We start from the raw sequence: 21,743 nt of genomic DNA, 5'->3' as shown, positions 1-21,743 counted from the left end.
TGAGTTTTGCTCTGGACATTAATAAAAGTCTGTAAGTTTTAGGTATGTATGTGTTTCTGTTTCAGGAATATAATGGTTGCTATTGATACACATTTTTATGTTAATGCTAATTTGATCTGAATCAGTTATTGAGAATTAAAAGGGATGTGAATTCCAGAAAATGATTAGTTTAGACTCAATAAATTATAAGACTCTTTTTGGTGCTACACATTTTATGATTTTTCTAGCCCTCCTGATAGGGTAGTAATTTCTCATTGGCAGTGATTATAAACAATAGTCTTATATTGACCCTTGCTTCTTGACTGAAATAAGCTGATGTTAAAAAAAAGAGGCTCTTGTCAATGATTTAAGATGAAGTTGCTTCTAATTCTAATTGGTTTTATTTATCATCATTGGCATTTGAACAGGAAAAATAACCTAGTGTGTAAAAAGGTTGAAGAGAGAAGCATTTTAAATTCTAGTTTTTTTAGTTACTTCTTGGCTTGAGGACATACATTCCTAGTTTTTAATTTTTATGCTATTTCTGATAATACATTGTCATTTCAGAGAAAAGAAGGAATCTCCTAGCCACCAACTGAAGATGTGGGCCATTGATTAAATCATGTAATAATTTTTCAAGGAAATAGAGACGAATTTTGAAGTTTACCCATGCCTTGTTTTCACTATACTGTTACTAACAATTATCCATGTAGTATTGACAATGTTCTTTGTAGATTAGTTATATTTAATATTTAGAAGTGCCATCATTTTTCCTGGAACAGGGCTTTGGTACCTAGGGTATAATGGACCACTTTTAAGTTGTGATTGCTTTTACTGTGGGTATATTTGTATGAGTCAGGTGAATTTCAGTTCTGCCTGACTGAGATATGATAACTTGTCCTTTCTAGCTTGTGTTATGACCATTTGTTGGTTGTATAATAGATGACTGTTTATATAATAAAGATTAGAACAAGCCATTAGAATTTATTGTTAATGGATACAAACTATGTGTCTGCTCTAAGAGTTTTCAATTATACAGTTCTTAAATATAACAACATATTAGAAGTAAAAAGGGGTTGATATGGTTTGGCTATGTCCCCACACAAATCTCTTCTTGAATTCTAGCTCCCATAATCCCCACGGTTGTGGGAGGAGCCCAGTGGGAGGTAATTGAATCATGGGGGTGGGTTTTTCCTGTGCTGTTCTCTTGACAGTGAATAAGTCTCACAAGAGCTGATGTTTTTATAAAGGGCAGTTCCCCTGCACACGCTCTCTTGCCTGCTGCCATGTAAGACATACCTTTGTTCCCCCTTCACCTTCCACCATGATTGTGAGGCCTCCCTAGCCATGTGGAACTGTGAGTCCATTAAACCTCTCTTTCCTTTGTAAATTACCAAGTCTCTGGTATGTCTTTATTAACAGCGTGAGAACAGACTAATACAGTAAATTGGTACCAGTAGAGTTGGGTACTACTGTAAGGATACCTGAAAATGTGGAAGCGACTTTTGAACTGAGTAACAGGCAGAGGTTGGAACAGTTTAGAGGACTCAGAAGACAGGGAAATGTGGGAAAGTTTGGAACTTCCTAGAGATTATGTAGGGCTCAGAATACAGGAAGATGTGGGAAAGTTTTGAACTTCCTAGAGACTTGTTGAATAGCTTTGACCAAAATGCTGATAGTGATATGGACAGTGAAGTCCAGACTGAGGTGGTCTCAGATGGAGATGAGGAACTTGTTGGAAACTTAATAAAGGTCACTCTTGCTATGCAAAGAGACTGGTGGCATTTTGCCCCTGCCCTAGAGATCTGTGGAACTTTGAACTTGAGAGAGATGATTTAGGTGGAAGAAATTTCTAAGTGGCAAAGTGTTCAAGAGGAAGCAGAGCATAAAAGTTTGAAAAATTTGCAGTAGAAAAGAAAGACTCATTTTCTGCAGAGAAATTCAAGCTGACAGCAGAAATTTGCATAGATAAGGAGGAGCCAAATGCTAATTTCCAAGACAATGGGGAAAATGTCTCCAGGGCATGCCAGAGACCTTTGTAGCAGCACCTCCCGTCACAGGCCTGGAGGCCTACAAGGAAAAATGATATTGTGGGCTGGGCCCAGGGCCTTGCTGCTTTGCGCAGTCCCTGGAGTTGGTGCCCTGGGTCCCAGCTATGGCTAAAAGGGGCCAGTGTACAGCTCAGGCTATTGCTTCACAGGGTGCAAGCTCCAAGCCTTGGCAGCTTACATGTGATTTTGGGCCTGTGGGTGCACAGAAGTCAAGAATTGAGGTTTGGGAACCTCAGCCTAGATTTCAGAGGATGTATGGAAATGCCTCAAGGCAGAGGTGTGCTGCAGGGATGGAGCCCTCATGGAGAACTTCTGCTAGGGCAGTTCAGAAGAAGAGAAATGTGGGATGGGAGCCCCCATACAGAGTCCCCACTGGGGCACTGCCTAGTGGGGTTGTGAGAAGAGGGCCACCATCCTCCAGATCCCAGAACTGTAGATCCACTGACAGCTTGCACTGCAGTGGAAAAGCTGCAAACACTCAATGCCAGCCTTGAAAGCAACCAGGAGTGGGGATGTACCCAGCAAAGCCACAGGGGCAGAGCTGCCCAAGACCATGAGAACCCACCTCTTGCATCATCGTGACCTAGATGTGAGACGTGGAGTCAAAGGAGATTATTTCAGAGCTGTAAGATTTAATTACTGCCTTGTTGGGTTTCAGACTTGCATGGGGCCTGTAGCCCTTTGTTTTGGCCAATTTCTCCCATTTGGAATGGGTGTATTTACCCAATGCCTGTACCCTCATTGTACCTAGGAAGTAACTAACTTGCTTTTGATTTTACAGGCTCATAGGCAGAAGGGACTTGGCTTGTCCCAGATGAGACTTTGGACTGTGGACTTTCGAGTTAATGCTGAAATAAGTTAAGACTTTGGGGGACTGTTGGGGAGGCATAATTGGTTTTGAAATGTGAGGACGTGAGATTTGGGAGGGGCTGGGGCAGAATGATATGGTTTGACTGTGTCCCCACCCAAATCTCATTTTGAATTGTAGCTCCCATAATCCCCACATGTCATGAGAGGAACTCGGTGGAAGGTAATTGAATCATGAGGTGGTTTTTTCCCCACGTGAATAAGTCTTATGAGATCTGATGGTTTTATAAAGGGCAGTTACCCTGCACACACTCTCTTGCCTGCTGCCATGTAAGATGTGCCTTTGTTCCTCTTTCGCCTTCTGCCATGATTGTGAGGCCTCCCCAGTCATGTGGAACTGTGAGTCCATTAAAGCTCTTTTTCTTTATAAATTACCCAGTCTTGAGTATTTCTTCATAGCAGTATGAAAATGGACTAATACAGGGGTATAGTAGGCATTGGGAAACAAAGAACAGGGAAGAAAATATTTCTGAGATTCAAAGGAGCTTTGCCAGGAGTATGGCCCGATGTAATGTAAGAGTGGAGAACCAGCTAAGATCAGGAGCCCTGGAGAGAAGAACCTCTCTGAGCAGAGGTTGGACTTAGATGATGATGGATGGGTCAGAGGCATCCAGAATTGAAGGATTTTAAAGTAAAACCTATTTGTGGACATGGGAAAAGCTGAATTAATTACTGTTTTATGTACCTGTAAATGCCTTCCCTTCTGTGAGGCTTTGTGGTTATAAGGAACAGTGTTCAAGGGCATCTGGCTCAGTTAAAGGAAGCTGACTATAAGGAAACCTCTGCCTTTGCGTGGAGTCAGGACCAAATAACCCAATGAGTAGTGCATAAGAAACATACAAAAATGATGTCCCGAAAGATTTTCTTCTGTGTTTTTCAGTGATGCCATCTGCAGTTTTGTGATCTGCAATGATTCTTCCCTTCGAGGTCAGCCCATTATCTTTAATCCTGACTTTTTTGTGGAGAAACTCCGACATGAGAAACCTGAGGTTTTCACTGAGTTGGTGGTCAGCAATATCACAAGGCTCATCGATTTACCTGGAACCGAGTTGGCTCAGCTGATGGGGGAAGTGGACCTTAAGTTGCCTGGCGGGGCCGGCCCAGCATCAGGATTCTTTCGGTCTCTCATGTCTCTCAAGCGAAAGGGTAGGAGATGTGTCTGTGAAGGGTGGGCAGGCCTTAGCTGCTCCCTGGGCTTCTCTCTCAACATCTACACATTCACTGAAGAGTTGCTATTAACTGAAAGCATTTTTTTGGCCATTTTTTCAGTTTTTATAAGTAGTAACACCTTGAGTAATAGTAATACAAACTATAAAAACTGTCTAGATAAATAAATAATTAAACTAAAGCAAATATTTTTAGTCCCTGAGAGATGACATGATTAACTTAGGTAGTTATCAGGGGCGTCTTGATTTTCATGCCCTATTAATATGTGAAAATAATCTTTAAAAACCAAAGTTACATAGCTAGAGACTATAGAACAAAATGCTTGAATTTTCTTTTTTTTAAGGGATGGGGTCTCACTCTGTTGCCGATGCTGGAGTGCAGTGGTGTCATCATAGCTCACTACAGCCTTGAATTCCTGGGCTCAAACTATCCTTCTGTCTCAGCCTACCACTAGCTGGGACTACAGGTGCATGACACCATGCCTGACTGTTTTCTATTTTTTGTAGAGATGGGGTCTCACTATGTTGCCCAGGCTGGTCTCAAACTCCTGGCCTCAAGCAGTCCTCCCACCTCAGCCTCCCAAAGCGCTGGGATTACAGGTGTGAGCCACCATGCCTGGCCTTCTGTTTGTTTGTTAAATTAAATACTAACATGCTAGATATCTCCTTCTTACTTACTAGATATATACTTCTTACTTAAATAAGAAGATGGTCTTTCCCTTCAGGGAACCTACAGTCTAATATTGAACTTAGAGAGAGCTGATTGAGAGTTGTCCTGCTTGCGTTTTCTGGTGCACTTCCAGTTCTAAGGTTTTTGTTTACTGACCATGTGAAAACGCTTGCTGAATTGTAAAATAGGATGCTTGAGTGGTTTTAGGTATGATGATTTTGTACTATTTGTGTGAAATATAGCCCTGTCATATCATATGGTTTTTCAGAAAAAGGAGTGATATTTGGGTCTCCACTGACGGAGGAAGGCATTGCCCAGATATACCAACTGATTGAGTATCTACACAAAAGTAAGACTACTTGAAATTTTATCATTCTTTGTTTAATGAAAAATTCTGTTTTCTGTTGAGAGCTAACTGCCTTGAGTTAGTAGGTGCCAATTAACCATCAACAAAGGAACTAACCAGTGTTAATTTCGGGTGGCATGTTTTTAAATATATTTCCTTTTAAACTTCATCTCATATATTCATTTGTTTTATACTCTCAAAGTGTATATAAATTAGACCGTGTCTATGAAGTCACATTTACCTCTTGCCTCAGAGAGACACTTCTGGAAAAATACATTGTCCCTAAAGAATTGTTGCATTTATTTAAGAGAGCATGGTACCCTTTTTCTCCAGAATTCTATGATTAAAACACACTCTTTACTTTTTTTTTTTTGAGACAAGGTCTCATTCTGTCACCCAGGCCTGGGGTGCACCCACGCTCACTATAGCCTTGACCTCTCGGGCTCAGGTGATTCTCCCACCTTGGCCTCCCTAGTAACTGGGATCACAAGCTTGCACCACCACACCCAGCTACTTTTTGTAGTTTTTTGTAGAGATGGGGTTTTGCCATATTGCCTAGGCTTGTCTTGAACTACTGTGCTCAAGTGATTCACCCGCCTAGGCCTCCCAAAGTGCTGATATTATAGGCATGAGCCATTGCGCCTGGCCTAGGGACGAATAGTTTAGTTGGGATGACCCTAAAGCTTCTGGGAATCTCTTAGGAATTTGACACTTTAGAGTTCTAATTCCTGGAGCAATGCAGAGACTCTGGATTTATTCTGGGCTGGGAAAACAGTTTACAAGAGCCACAAACATCCACAGATGTATGTAGCGCCTCCAAACGAAGTCTGGGATAAACAAGAAGAGGCCTTTAGGGAGATTTGGCTTTTCTAAAGTTTATTTTTCAAGCTATTCCTGACCGTTGATTGGGTTAAATTCAGATGGTCTATCCATACCTCAGGAGATTGAATGACTCCCAGGAGAACTGCCTTTTAGTTTGGAAGATCTCCAAATGCTCAGGGACATTCAGATACGTCTCCTCAGGAGGTCAGTAGGTTCTAAACTACCCTGGTGAAAAAAGACAAAAACTTACTTGAAAGGCTTTGTGAAGGGTCTTTTAAGTGTAAAGTAGTCTTTAGACCATGTATTTTAATCATAATCTTTCTGCTTCCTTTTTGCCTGTCTTCTGCTTTGTTTTATGCTAAACAGACTTGCGAGTAGAGGGTTTGTTTAGAGTACCGGGTAATAGTGTCCGACAGCAGATTTTAAGGGATGCTCTCAATAATGGAACTGACATTGACTTGGAATCAGGGGAATTTCACTCAAATGATGTTGCCACTTTGCTGAAGATGTTTCTAGGAGAGTTGCCGGAGCCTCTGCTGACACATAAACACTTCAATGCACACCTCAAAATCGCTGGTGAGTATAGGAAGTAAGAAGGAGATGTAAATACATTTCTTTCAATTTAGTAAAGTTCCTAGGAAATTTCTGTTGCTTGTGACCCACAGAAATACTTCTATTAATATTGGTTAAGATTTCGTGATGTTGCTGGACTTCTCTGGGTACTCATAGGTATTGGCTAGTTAAAGTTAATTTTAATTGAATGGCTTTCTTGATAAATAAGCTTTGTATTGAGATAAGGAGCTGGTAGTAAGATGTTGTCCGAGTTTTATTTATTTTTGAATCTCTGATAGATCCTCGAGTAGTGTGTTGAACATTTTAGTTGGAGACATGATCTCACTCTGTCACTTAGGCTGGAGTGCAGTGGTGCAACCTTGGCTCACTGCAGCCTTGCTCTCCCGGGCTCAGGTGAGCCTCCCACCTCAGCCTCCCAAGTAGCTGGGACTATAGGCGTGCGGCACCACGCCTGGCAAATTTTTTTTGTAGTTTTTGTAGACATGGGGTTTCGCCATGTTTGCCCAGACTCAGACTCCTGGGCCCAAGTGATCTGCCCACCTTGGCCTCCTGAAGTGCTGGGATTATAGGCGTGAGCCACTGTGCCCAACCCGTTTTAGTTGCTTAATAAATGTATGCTTTTCATTGGATTGATTCATATATTTCAGATGTTTATAGGTTTGGTATTTTTGCCTTGGTTTGGGGTTTTTGCTCAGTATTTCTATGCCTCAGTTGAGGACATCTCTACTCTTGGAAATTTTGTTTGTTTGTTTTTTTGAGACTGAGTCTTGCTGTGTCACCACTAGGCTGGAGCGCAATGGTGCGATCTCGGCTCACTGCAACCTCCGCCTCCCGGGTTCAAGTGATTCTCCTGCCTTAGCCTCCCGAGTAGCTGGGACTACAGGCATGCGCTACCACGCCCAGCTCATTTTTGTATTTTTAGTAGAGACGGGATTTCACCATGTTGGCCAGGCTGGTCTCGAACTTTTGATCTCGTGATCTGCCCATCTCGGCCTCCCAAAGTGCTGAGATTACAGATGTGAGCCACCGCGCCCAGCCAAGAAAATTTATTTTTTAAAAAAATTATTATTTGTTTTCTTAGAAACACATAGTTCAAAATTCAGATGATTCAAATAATATACAGTAAAAACCTCTCCTACACTTGTTCCCCAACACCCAGTTCACCCAGTCCCCAACACCAGTAACACTGGTTAGTGTTACTGATTTAAAAAAAATTTTTTTTTTTTTTTTTAAAAAGAAAGCCTGTTGCCCAGGCTGGTCTCAAACTCCTGGCTTCAGGTGATCCTCCCTCCTCAGTCTCCCAAAGTGCTAGGATTGCAGGCATGAGCCGCAGCCCCCAGACCAGCGTTACTGATTTCTAAAGTATCCTTCCAGAGATATTTTGTGTACTTCCAAACAAATACATATATTCCTTTTCTCCTATTTTTATGTAATAGGTTACACACATGGTTCTGTGGTTTGCTTTTTTCACTTACTGTATCTTGGAGAATGATCCATTTTCAGCTCATAAATAGTTTCTTCATACTGCTTTATACCCATGTGGTAGGGAATTCATTCTTAAATTGCACGTCTGTTATGCTGCTATGGGCTCTAAGTGTTCACAGCATCAATATCCATTACTGCAGTTGCTTAGTTTCCTGCCCCTGAGTATTTTTCCTGTTTCTTCTAATTATATAGAAAAGAAATAGAATATTTTTTCCTTTTGAATAATTTTTACTACTTAAACAAGTGTTGAATTTAAAAAATCTAATATGATTAGTTTTTTTTTTAGCACTTTTAGTAGCAATCCAAATGATGCAATGAGTAAATATTACTAGAATGTTATACAATTTTACAGTTATTTTGGGGAGAAATAAAGATATTAGACCTTTGAAAAAGATTTGGAAAATATTCTTTTTACAAGTGTTAACATGAAGGATGCTTGTTTTGTTTGCTTTCCAGTTCAGTTCATTCATTTAGTGCAATATTTGAAATCCTCCCTTCCACTACCCTGTGATTGACTGTTCTTTGAGAACATACTGAGGTGTGGCACAGTTGTAGCCTTTCATATGCCTTGCTGATAACTGGAAATAATTTTTGTTTTCAGTTTCATATTAACAGGGAACATTTTCTAGAAATGTTACCTGCCCTTCCTAAACCTGGAATTATTGAGGTTAAATAGCTTAAATAACACACTGTAATCATTTTTACATCTATGTGAGTTGTACTCAAATGGTTATTAGTGTCCTTTGAAATTCTCATTATCCAAGGGACTGTTTTCATTGATAACCTTTTTAGTCTGTTAGGGAAGAACCAATAATTCTGACTCTATTAGGAGCTGCCTGTTATAAGGAGCAGCTTGTGAATAAGGACATATTCATTCTCATTTTTCATTTTCATTTTTCTTTTAGCTGTAAAATATCTGAGTGGGGAAAAGTGGAGTGAGTAGCATTATCAAAGGCATGTGTGGATCTTTTTTTTTTTTTTTTTTTTTAATATAGAGATGGGGTTTCACCATGTTGCCCAGAATGGGCTTGAACTCCTGGGCTCAAGCGATCTGCCCACCTTGGCCTCCCAAAGCGCTGGGGTTACAGGCATGTGCCACTGCGCCTGACTTGGATATGTGTTTATTTCTCTTGGGTATATACCTAGGAATGGAATTTCTTGGTCAAATGGTAACTCTCACTTTTTGAGGAACTGCCAAAATGTTTTCTAAGTGGTTATATCATTTTATATTCCCACCAGCAATGTAGGAGGGTTTAATTTTCTCTGCATCTTTGCCAACATTTTTTATTGTCAATCTGTTTGTAGTTATAGCCATTGTAGTGGGTATGAAGTGGTATGTCATTGTGGTTTTGATTTATAGTTTGTTTTTATTGTTGTGTTTTTTTTTTTTTTTGAGATGGAGTCTTGCTCTGTTGCCCAGGCTGGAGTGCAGGGGCATGATCTCGGCTCACTGCAAGCTCCGCCTCCCGGGTTCACGCCATTCTCCTGCCTCTGCCTCCTGAGTAGCTGGGACTACAGGCGTGCACCACCATGCCGGGCAAATTTTTTTGTATTTTTAGTAGAGATGGGTTTCACTGTGTTAGCTGGGATGGTCTCCATCTTCTGACCTTGTGATCTGCCCGCCTCGGCCTCTCAAAGTGCTGGGATTACAAGTGTGAGCCACTGTGCCCGGCCTGATTTATAGTTTCTTGATGGCTAATGATACTGAACATACAAAGCCTTCTTGGCCACTTGTATACCTTCTGAAGGAATGTCTATTCAAATCTTGTACACATTAAAAAAAATTTTGGCCAGGTGTGATGGCTCATGCCTGTAATCCCAGCACTTTGGGAGGCTGAGGCAGGCGGATCACAAGGTCAGGAGATTGAGACCATCCTGGCTAACACGGTGAAACCCCGCCTCTACTAAAAATACAAAAAATTAGCCGGGCGTGGTGGCGGGCGCCTGTAGTCCCAGCTACTCAGGAGGCTGAGGCAGAAGAATCGCTTGAACCTGGGAGGCGGAGGTTGCAATGAGCTGAGATTGTGTCACTGCACCCTAGCCTGGGTGACTGAGTGAGACTCTCTCTCAAAACAAAACAAAACAAAACAAAAACCATGTTTTTTGATCTTTTTATTGTTGAATTGCATTGACATTATTTTGTTATTATGTTTTGCTGTAATCTTTGAATTGTGTTTCTGCCTGAATCTTTTTTCCCCCTTTCTTTGATGGGAGTTGAGGGGAGGATAATGGTGATAGCACTGATTTTTCTTGCTAATATTTTCTCCCCACTTTGCAAATTCTCTTTTGTCCTCAAGATTTGATGCAGTTTGATGATAAAGGAAACAAGACCAATATACCAGACAAGGACCGGCAAATTGAGGCTCTCCAGTTGCTCTTCCTCATTCTCCCTCCTCCTAATCGTAATTTGCTGAAGTTATTGCTTGATCTCCTATACCAGACAGCAAAGAAACAAGACAAGAACAAGATGTCAGCCCATAACCTTGCCCTTATGTTTGCACCCCACGTCCTGTGGCCAAAAAATGTGAGTGTTGATGGGAAGAGTAAAGATTGCTTGGTTTTCTTGGGCTGGGCCTCATTCTATGGCTGTACATTGGTGAGATTATCAGGGGTCCAAGGTCTAGCCTTCAGCTTTATGAGGTTGGGAACTTACTTTATTAGTTCATTGAAGAGTCATCAGACCTGAGAGGGCCAATTCCTGCTAACCTGACTTATAAATCAATCTCTGGTAAACCTATCATGGCATTGTATTAGTGGAAACTCTTAGTGGGAAATTATAACTACTGAATCAACTAGAATACTTATTTTGGCTGGTCAGCGTGGAATCCTTAACAGGAAAGCCTTCTTGGGAAATCAAATTAGTTTCTGAAGATCAAATGTTATAAAATTAGAATAGAGTTGTGTGATCTTATGGGATAATGTCACCAAGCTTATGGATTTATAGATGAGATGACACTTGGAGCAAGCCTGCCTTGTCCTGACTTTTCTATTTCCTGTAGATATATAGTCTCCTTGGATAAAGCTGAACTTGCTTCTTATTATGGAGACGATGGTCTTCTCAGTGACTTACATGAGAAATAAACTCACTCTCTTTTTTTTTTTAAATGCCTGAGGGATAAAAACACAGAGAAATAAATTCTCTGAAGTCATTTTTTCTATTTTTTTGAGACAGGGTCTCGTTCTGTTGCCCACGCTGGAGGAGAGTAACACAATCACTGCTCACTGTAGCCTCATCTAAAGTCTTTTAAACAACTTGTTGACCTGGAGGTACATAGCTCGTATTCCTGCCCACTTATAATATGGCTTTACTATGTGATGGGGTTGTGAGCCAGGATAGGTGGGTTGGAAGCCACACAGCAGCGATGTTACCTATGTCTTTTACCTTTTTTTTTGAGACGGAGTCTTGCTCTATTGCCCAGGCTGGAGTGCAGTGGTGCAATCTCAGCTCACTGCAATCTCTGCCTCCCAGGTTCAAGCAATTCTCCTGCCTCAGCCTCCTGAGCAGCTGGGACTACAGGCGTGCGCCACTATTCCTGGCTAATATTTGTATTTTTGTATTTTTAGTAGAGATGGGGTTTTGCCATGTTGGCCAGGCAGGTCTCGAATTGCTGACCTCAGGTGATCCACCCGCTGCTGCCTCTCGAAGTGCTGGGATTACAGGCTTGAGCCACCGCGCCTGGCCTTTTACCTTTTATTTTTTAAACAGCTGTCTACAAGCCATTTTTTGTTTGTTTAGTCTTTTACCTTTTCTATGCATAGGCTTTTCCTCTGTAACTGGGCATAATACAGTCAGTCCTCAACCTATTAACATCGTTGATAGGTTCTTGGAAACTGAAACTTAAATCAAAATAACCTATAACAAAACAAATTATTTTTCTCATCAATGTTATAATGAAAAGATGTTGAAGAAAATGATGTTATTCGAGGACCTGCTGTATGTCAGTTCACTTAACGTCATAATTTCCAAGAACCTATTGATGCCTTAAGTGAGGACTTACTGTAATAGCTTTACTACGTACTCCACAAGGCTGTTGGGAAGATAATAGAAATAGGTTATAGTAATTTATAAAAAATTTTTGAGATTATAAGAAATGAGAAAAGGAAGGTAAAGGAGAGAGATTGTGTGAAACATTTTACTTAACAAATAACTAGTGAAAAAATAATAAAGTTCTGGGTCAGGAGGAGCCTCTGGGGGTGAGTAGGGGGAGCAGAAGACACATCAACATTTGTCCATATTAAGGAGATCAAGCCTTATAATGAAGGAATTTTAGAACCAGCTAACCAAGACTATAGAAAAGCAGTGAGAAAACTGTGGTTATAAAAAGAAGTGGTGGCTTATGCCTGTAATCACAGCACTTTGGGAGGCTGAGGTAGGAGGATTGCTTGAGGACAGGAGGTTGAGACCAGCCTGGGCAACACAGTGAAACCTTGAGACCTTGTCTCTACAAAAGGAAAAGAAAAGCTGGACATGGTGGCAGATGCCTATACTCCCAGCTACTTGGGAGGCTGAGGCGGGAGGATCGCTTGAGCCAAGAAGTTTGCAGCTGCAGTGAGTTATGATTGCACCACTGTACTCCAATCTGGGTAACAAAGCGAGACCCTATCTCTAAAAAAAAAAAAAAAAAAAAAGTATTTAAAAGCAAACAGATAAAGTAACAAAGATACATGTTGAAAATGAGGGCTTTGGGATAGTAGAGTTACTGAAGTACTTAAAAAAGACAGGAGAAGCAAGGGAAGGGAATCAATGACAATTTTGCTGTGTTTTTTGTTTGTTTGTTTGTTTTTTTGAGACAGAGTCTTGCTTTGTCGCCCAGGCTGGAGTGCAGTGGTGGGATCTCAGCTCACTGCAAGCTCTGCCTCCCGGGTTCACGCCATTCTCCTGCCTCAGCCTCCAGAGTAGCTGGGACTATAGGCGCCCGCCACCACGCCCGGCTAATTTTTTGTATTTTTGGTAGAGACGGTGTTTCACTGTGTTAGCCAGGATGATCTCGATCTCCTGACCTCGTGATCTGCCCGCCTCGGCCTCCCAAAGTGCTGGGATTACAGGCATGAGCCACCGCGCCCAGTAATTTTACTGTGTTTTTAAGAAACAGATGTCACCTTTGGTATCAGTAGTGACCATTCTTTTTTGTCTTTGGAGAAACTCTAGTTTTCTAAAGAGGCAGTGGTGTCCTTGATAGCTGGAACAGATTCTGTTTTTTCTGCCCATTTTGAATCCTAGACTAGATTTTCCTTGCCAATTTTGTTTACATGTCTAATTTTCAAGCAGAATTAGGAAATGAAAATTGGTTTTCAAGGATTTCCTCGTCACTTCAGGGACACATTGTTTTTCTAGATTATGTCATATCCTGATGAACCAAAAAGTCTTCCCAGAATTAAACATTGTATTAGACGCACCTAGGCTAGGGATAGAAACTTCATACATTTGAAAGAACAAGCTTATTGGTAAGTACTACTTTCTAGCTCTTAATGTCCATTGTTTGGTTTCTTTTCCTCTGAATAGGTCACTGCAAATGACCTTCAGGAGAATATCACAAAGTTAAACAGTGGGATGGCTTTTATGATTAAACACTCCCAGAAACTTTTTAAGGTAGGTAAGGGATAGCATTTGGTTGGTAACAGGACAAAGAAAATGGAGCAAGGTGGGATCCTAAGTGGGGCTATAAAGATGACTAAATGAGAAAAAGGTCCTGAATGGGACTGCAAACCAGAATGGACAGTGGCAAAACTCAGCGGGTAACAACCACTATGGTGGAAAGGAATAGGAATAGGAGGCTGAGTAGGGCTGTGTCCTCTGGGTAACTGGCTCCACCCTCTGAGCCATTCTTCCTTTTTCACAAAGGCAGCACATGTGGCAGCTGGGTAGTTTTATCCTGCCTGCTTACTGCCAGTAGAGTTTTGGGGGTCTGCCAGTAGAGTTTTGGGGGTCATTTTGTATTCTTTGGCCCTTTCAATCCAAACAGGCTGTGTTTCTGCTGACAATTTTCTAAGAACTTTTTTGTAGGTCTTCTGTGGATTTCATTGGGATTCATTCCATTAGACAAAGGCCACATATACAAATCTTTTGAAGATAAATCTTTTCCTACCTTGGTCACCTGCTGAGAAACCTAAGGGACAGTACCTTTAAGCTTCCTAAAGGCTTTCTGGTTTAATTGAGAGGATCTGTGAGGTACACTCTTACTCTCTTGAAAGGGCCCTTCGTATGATTGAATACTCTGATCTTTTGATGTTTCTAAGGTTTTATCAAAAGGTAGCACAGTCACATCCTTGACCTTTTCTTTAGTGTATACTTCCTTGATAGTGAATCTCTTAATTTTAGCATCTTTTTTTTTGAGACAAGGTCTCACTCTGTCGCCCAGGCTGGAGTGCATTGGTACAGTCTTGGCTCACTGCAGCCTCAACCTTCTGGGCTCGAGTGATGCTCCCACCTCAGCCTCCCCAGTAGCTGGGACCACAGGCATACACTGCCACACCTGGCTGATTTTTGTATTTTTTGTAGAGACAGGGTTTCAACATGTTGCCCAGGCTAGTGTTGAACTCCTGGGTTCAATCCTCCTGCCACAGCCTCCCAAAGTGCTGGGATTACAGGCGTGTGCCAATTTTAGCATCTTTTGCCATCTGGAGAGGCGGAAAGTTTCCAAGATCATCCAGTTCTGGTTTCTTTTTTTCTTGCAGTAAAATACTTATAAAATTTGCCATCTTAACCATTTTTAAGTGTACAGTTCTGTGGCATTAAGTACATTCACATTGTTGTGTAGCCATCATCGCCATCCATTTCCAGAACTCTTCATCTTGCAAAATTGAAACTCTGTACCCATTAAACAGTAACTCTGCATAACCTTCCTCCCATCCTTGGCAACCACCATTCTACTTTCCATCTCTATGAATTTGACTACTCTGAGTACCTCATGCAAGTGGACTTATACAGTATTTGTCTTTCTGTGACTGCCTTATTTATACTAGCATAGTGTGCTCAAGGTTCATCCACGCAGTAGCATGTGACAGGATTTCCTTCCTTTTTAAGGGTGTGTAGTATTCCACTGTGTGTATATACCACATTTTGCTTATCTGTTCATCAGTTAATGGACATCCCTTTATATTCCAGATATCATCCTTTATCAGCTATATGGACAAATATTTTCTCCTATTCTGTGGGTTGCCTTTTTACTTTGTTGATAGTGTGTTTTGATGTGCAAATTTTAAAAGATTTTATAAAGTCTGATTTGTTTATTTTTTCTCTTGTTGCCTATGCCTTTGGTATCATATACAAGAAATCACTGCCAAATCCATTGTCATGAAGCTTTTGCCCTATGTTTTCTTCTAAAAGTTTTTATAGTTTTAGGTCTTATATTTATGTCTTTGACCCATTTTGAGTTAATTTTTGTTTCTGGTGTTAGGTAAGGGTCCAACCTCATTCTTTTGCATGTGGTTATATGGTTTTCCCAGCACCATTTGTTGAAGAAACTGTCCTTTCTCCATTGGTCTTCATCCTCTTATTGAAAAGCATTTGAATATATATGTAAGAGTTTATTTCTGGCTTTCTAGTCTATTCCATTGGTCTACTTATCTGACTTTATACCAGTACCATGGTGGTGTGATTAGTAAATGTTGTAAAGGTGTTGCAGTAAATTTTGAAATCAGGAAGCTCGAGTCCTCCAGGTTGGTTCTTCACTTTTAACATTGTTTTGGCTGTTCAAGATGCCTTGAGATTCCATATGAATTTTAGGATGGATTTTCTATCTTTGCTGCAAAAAACCTCATTGGTATTTTGATGTTTCTAAGGTTGATAGGGATTGTATTGAACCTGTAGATTGCCTTGAGTAGTATTGACATCTTAGCAATCTTATCCAATAATATGAACATGGGATATTTTTCCTTTTATTTATGTTTTCTCTAATTCCTTTCAGCAGTATTTTATAGTTTTCATTATATAGTAGTTCCCTCTTATCCATGGGAGATATGTTCCAAAGCCCCGAGTACATGCCTGAAACGGTGGCTAGTACCAAACCCTTATGTATACTATGCACGAATTTCTTTTTTCTTCTTCACAGTTTCACAGATAGATTTATTCTTATAGTGGATCTTAGCAACCTTAGCATATGATTTTTTTGGTAAACTTTTTGTTGGCACATAATATTTGTACATATTTATGGGGTACATATGATATTTTGTTACTTGGATTGAATGTGCAATGATCAAGTCAGGGTATGTAAAGTATCCATCACATTGAATAGTTGTCATTTCTATGTGTTGGGAACATTTCAAGTCCCCTCTTCTAGTTATTTTGAAATATACCATACGTTATTGTTAACTATAGTCATCCTGCTTTGCTATTAAGTGTTAGAATGTATTTCTTCTATCTCACTACGTGTTTGTACCTATTGACCAACCGCTCTTTACCCTCACCCCTAACACCTATCCCAGCATCTGGTAACTATTATTCTACTCCCTACCTCCATGAGATCAATTTTTTTTTTCTTTTCTTTTCTTTTTCTCCCTCACCATGAGATGCACTTTTTTTTTTTTTTTTTTTTTTTGAGATGGAGTTTTCACTCTGGTTACCCATGCTGAAGTGCAGTGGTGCAATCTCAGCTCACTGCAGCCTCCGTCTCCCGGGTTCAAGCGATTCTCCTGCCTCAGCCTCTCGAGTAGCTGGGATTACAGGCGCAGCCCACTACACTGGACTAATTTTTGTATTTTTGGTAGAGACAGGTTTTCACCATATTGGCCAGGGTGGTCTCTAACTCCTGACCGCCTGCCTCAGCCTCCCAAAGTGCTGGGATTACAGGTGTGAGCCACCGCAGCCAACCTGAGATCCACTTTTTAGCTCCTACATATGAATGAGAACATGTGATATCTGTCTTTCTGTGCCTGGTTAATTTCACTTAATAGCCTCCAGTTCCATCCATGTTGCTGCAAACTGACAGGATTTCGTTCTTTTTTTATGGCGGAATAGTATTCCGTTGTGTCTATACGCCACATATTCTTTATCATTCATCCATTGATGGACACTTACGTTGATTCCATATCTTTGCTATTGTGAATAGTGCTGCAATAAACATGGGGATGCAGATATTCCTTTGAAAACTGATTTTCTTCCCTTTGAATAAATACCCAGTAGTGGGATTGATGTATTATATGGTAGTTCTATTTTTAGTTTTTTGAGAAATCTTCATCCTGCTTTCCATAATGGCTATACTAATTTGCATTCCCACCAACAGTGTATAAGAGTTCCCTTTTCTTCACATCCTCATCAGCATCTGTTATTTTTTATTTTTATTTATTTATATTTTTGAGATGGAGTCTCACTCTGTCGCCAGGCTGGAGTGCAGTGGCGTGATCTCGGCTCACTGCAAGCTCTGCCTCCCGGGTTCACACCATTCTCCTGCCTCAGCCTCCCGAGTAGCTGGGACCACAGGCGCCTGCCACCACGCCCGGCTAATTTTTTTTGTATTTTTAGTAGAGACGGGGTTTCACCATATTAGCCAGGATGGTCTCGATCTCCTGACCTCCTGATCCACCCGCCTCGGCCTCCCAAACTGCTGGGATTACAGGCGTGAGCCACCGCACCCGGGCTATTTTTTTTTTTTTTTTTGAGATAGTCTCACTCTGTCACCCAGGCTGGAGTGTGGTGGCATGATCACAGCTCACTGGGCTCAAGTGATCCTCCTACTTCAGCCTCCTGGTTAGCTGGGACCACAGGCTCATGCCACCACACCTGGCTAGTTTTTAATTTTTTGTAGCGATGAGGTCTTGCTATGTTCCTGCTTTATCATTTTTCCTAAAATTCTTAACTATTACTAGTTCTGTCCTCTACTGTTATCAGTCCATCTCTCTCAGTCTGGTTTAACTCTTCCCAACACCACATCTCTTCCTAGGGATTTACAACGTATATACAGTTAAGGCCAATTTCCAATACTTGAGCAGTCCTTTTGTTGTTTCTCTATGAATTGTAAAATACTTAAGACCTCAGACTTTCATGTAAGCCTATTTGTCTAAGCCTGGCACCCTTTCTGGATATTTTTTCAGCTTATAGCATCTTTGGGGATGGTGGTTTTTGTTGTTTCTTTCCTTTTCTTTCCCTCTCTCGCTTCCTTCCTTCCTTCCCTTTTTCTTCTCTTCCCTCCCCTCCCCTCTTCCTCTCCCCTCTCCTCTTTTTGTCTTGTCCGTCCATCCGTCCTTCCTTCCTCCCTCCCTCCCTGTCTTCCCTTTTCCCTTCCCTTCCCCTTCCCCTTCCCTTCCCTTCCCCTTCCCTTCCCCTTCCCTTCCCCTTCCCTTCCCCTTCCCTTCCCCTTCCCTTCCCCTCCCCCTCCCTTCCCTTCCCCTTCCCTCCCCCTCCCCCTCCCTTCCTTTCCCCTTCCCTTCTCCTCCCCTACCCCTCCTCTTCTCCTTCCTTTTCCCTTCCCCTTCCCCTTCTTCTCCCCCTCCCCTTCCTTTCCCTTCCCTTCCCCTTCCCTTCCATTCCCCTTCCCTTCCCCTTTCCTTTCCCTCCCCCTTCCTTTCCCTTCCCCTTCCCTTCCCTTCCCCTTCCTTTCCCTTTCCCCTTCCCCTCCCCTTCCCTTTCCCTTCCCTTCCCCTTCCTTTCCATTCCCCTTCCCCTTCCTTCCCCTTCCCCTTCCTTCCCCTTCCCCTTCCCTTCCCCTTCCATTCCCCTTCCCCTTCCCTTTCCCCTTCCCTTCTTTTCCCTTTCCCTTCCCCTTCCACTTCCCCTTCCCTTCCCCTTGCCTTTCCCCTTCTCTTCCCTTCCCTTCCCCTTTCTCTTCCCCTTCCCCTTCCCCTTCCTTTTCCCCTTCCCCTTCCCCTTTCCCTTCCTTCCTTCTTTATTTTCTTTCTTTTGACAGGGTCTCACTCTGCCCCCCAGGCTGGAGTGCAGTAGTGCTGTCTGCTAACTGCAGCTTTGACTTCCCAGGCTCAAGCGATCCTCCCACCTCAGCTTCCCAAGTAGCCGGGACAGGTGTGTGCCACCATGCCTGGCTAATTTTTCTGTTATTTGTGGTGACAGGGTACTACCATGTTGCCCAGGCTGGTATTGAACTCCTGGGCTCAAGCATTTCTCCTGCCTTGGCCTCCCAAAGTGTTGGGATTACACGCATGAGCCACCGCTCTTGGCCTTCTTTCTTTTTTTTAAATGAAGTTTACAGAATAGATATAATATATTCTTGTTTGGAGAAAATTTCTGTTGGTCTTAAGCTCCGTTTTATAGTTTTTCAATTTAGAAATTAAATTGGCAGAGTGTGGTGGCTCACACTTGTAATCCCAGCACTTCGAGAGTCCAAGGCAGGTGGATCACCTGAGGTCAGGAGTTCAAGACTAGCCTAGTCAACATGGTGAAACCCCGTCTCTACTACAAAAATTAGCCGGGCGTGGTGGCGGGCACCTGTAGTCTCAGCTACTTAGAGGCTGAGGCAGGAGAATCACTTGAACCCGGGAGGCAAAGGTTGTGGTAAGCCAAGATTGCGCCACTGCACTCCAGCCTGGCAACAGAGCGAGGCTCCATCTCAAAAAAAAAAAAAGAAAAAAAAAAAGAAACTATACATATCATAATGTTTTTGTCATGAGACTCTTTGAAAACCTTTATTTTGAAAAATTGCAAATATAGAGAAAAGTTAAAAGAGTAAAACAGTGAATACTCATATAACTCTCCCCCAGTGTCAACAAATGTTATCGTTTTGCCATATTACATATTAGCTTTATCTCTCTATATATATGTTCATACACTTTTTTGGCTGAATCACTAAAAGTAATTGCAGACACCATGATACTTCATTCCTAAGTGCTTAAGTATGCATCTCCCAATAATAAAAATATTCTCTTAAGAATCACACTACTGGCCGGGTGCGGTGGCTCACGCCTGTAATCCCAGCACTTTGGGAGGCCGAGGTGGGCGGATCATGAGGTCAGGAGATCGAGACCATCCTGGCTAACACGGTGAAACCCCATCTCTACTAAAAATACAAAAAATTAGCCAGGCGCAGTGGCAGGCACCTGTAGTCCTAGCTACTCGGGAGGCTGAGGCAGGAGAATGGCGTGAACCCAGGAGGTGGAGCTTTCAGTGAGCTGAGATTGCGCCGCTGCACTCCAGCCTGGGCGACAGAGCCAGACTCCGTCTCAAAAAAAAAAAAAAAAAGAATCACACTACTATTATTACATCTAAGAAACTAACAAGAATTTCTTATCATCTAACTTTCAGTACATATTCAAATTCCCCAACTGTCCTAAGAATGTATTTCATACTTTTTTTCAGTATAGGCCAATCAAAGTTTCTGTACTGGTTTTAATTATTATGACACTTTTAATCTACACACTCATGCCTTTTCTTCATGTCATTTGTTGAAGCATCAAGTTAACTGTGTTGTAGAATGTCTCACATTCTAAATTTGTCTTATTGTTTTCTTAAGTTATTTAACTTGTTCCTCTATCACCTTCCATGCAGTTCCTGTAAAGTAGAAGCTAGGTCTAGAGTCTTAATCAGATTCAGATTAAGCATTTTTGGCAAAGATACTTCACAGGTGATGTTTGTGTGCGTCACATTGCCTCACATGAGGAGATACAGATTGTTTGATTTTCTCTCTTCATGATGTTAGTTTTGCTAACTGCCAGATCTTTCAGTTATAAAGGTAAATTTTTTTCCCCTTTGCAATTAGTAAATAACCTGTAGAGTGATTACCTAATAATGGTTTTAGCATCCATTGATAATCCTGCTGGAATCTATGATTACATTGGGTATTAAAAATAAAGATTTTCTAATTTTGTCATTTAGCCTTTGTAAGATGAATTTCTTCTTTGGAGAATAGCTTTTCTTTGTCTCATTCTCTCTCCCTTTAAAAATGAATATTAATATAAACTCATGGATTTTTATTTTTCCAAAGTGTTAGTCAATTTTACTTATAATGTTGATGTTCTCCTGGGCAATGTGGCAAAACCCCATCTCTATGAAAAATACAAAAAATTAGCCGGGCGTGATGGCACGCTTCTGTGATCCCAGCTACTCAGAGGCTAAGGTGGTAGGATGGCTTGAGCCCGGGAGGTGGAGGTTGCACTGAGCCGAGATTATGCCACTGCACTCCAGCCTGGGTGACAGAGTGAGACCCTGTCACAAACAAACAAACAAACAAAATTGATATTTAAATTATCCCAGATTTGGCCAGTGATAGCCCTTGTTAACCGGCTTCTACATCTTTTTGACAGGACTGTATTGTCTTTGAGTGTTTCCTTTCTGGTATAAAATGTTCCCAGCTCACTTTGTACTTGTGCTGGCCTAGATCTGGAGTAATTATTTCTCCAGGGAACCTTGGCTTCTGAATGATACTAGGTATACTCATTGTTTCTGGTGTGTCATTGCTTCTAGGCTGCTTGAGGGCAAAGAAATAGATTAAAACATTTTTTTAAAGCAATTGTAAGTTCATATTAATACCACCAATTCAGATTTAATACTATGGAACTTTTTCTTGGCTTCTTTTATTTTGTATTTGTATTTCTTTTTTTCTTATATTACAAATTTCAGATTTTTTTTTTTCTTTTTTTGGAGATTTTTGCTCTGTCACCCAGGCTGGAGTGCAGTAGCACGATCTGGGCTCACAGCAGCCTCTGCCTCCTGGGACCAGTCGATCCTCCCACCTCAGCCTCTCGAGTAGCTGGGTCTACAGGTGAGCGCCACCACACCCGGCTAGTTTTTGTATTTTTTGTAGGGATGGGTCTCACCATGTTGCCCAGGCTGGTCTCAAACTCCTGGGCTCAAGTGATCTACCCGCTTTGGCCTCCCAAAGACGGGGTGAAACTCCGTC

The 21,743-nt window shown here is 41.6% G+C and overlaps 1 protein-coding gene across 9 annotated transcripts in view; it reads left to right on the top strand.

Annotated features, from left to right (window-relative positions):
• Positions 1–21,743, top strand: part of ARHGAP19 (Rho GTPase activating protein 19) — a 101,498-nt gene that overhangs the window by 17,179 nt on the left and 62,576 nt on the right. For 5 of the 9 annotated variants that reach the window (XM_054435417.2, XM_063670054.1, XM_054435421.2 and 2 more), the window contains exons 2-6: positions 3,778–4,043; positions 5,002–5,082; positions 6,268–6,477; positions 10,257–10,483; positions 13,463–13,549. In XM_054435417.2, the coding sequence (XP_054291392.1) occupies positions 3,778–4,043; positions 5,002–5,082; positions 6,268–6,477; positions 10,257–10,483; positions 13,463–13,549 (871 nt within the window). Of the gene's footprint in view, positions 1–3,756; positions 4,044–5,001; positions 5,083–6,267; positions 6,478–10,256; positions 10,484–13,462; positions 13,550–21,743 lie in introns of all 9 variants that reach the window. The other 4 variants (XM_063670055.1, XM_063670053.1, XM_054435419.1 and 1 more) reach the window with 1 other exon arrangement.

This window comes from Pongo pygmaeus, chromosome 8 (genome assembly GCF_028885625.2).
Source record: "Pongo pygmaeus isolate AG05252 chromosome 8, NHGRI_mPonPyg2-v2.0_pri, whole genome shotgun sequence".
Classification (NCBI taxonomy): domain Eukaryota; kingdom Metazoa; phylum Chordata; class Mammalia; order Primates; family Hominidae; genus Pongo; species Pongo pygmaeus.
Note: the sequence above shows the minus strand (reverse complement) of the source record. Positions and strands in the feature narration are given on the sequence as shown.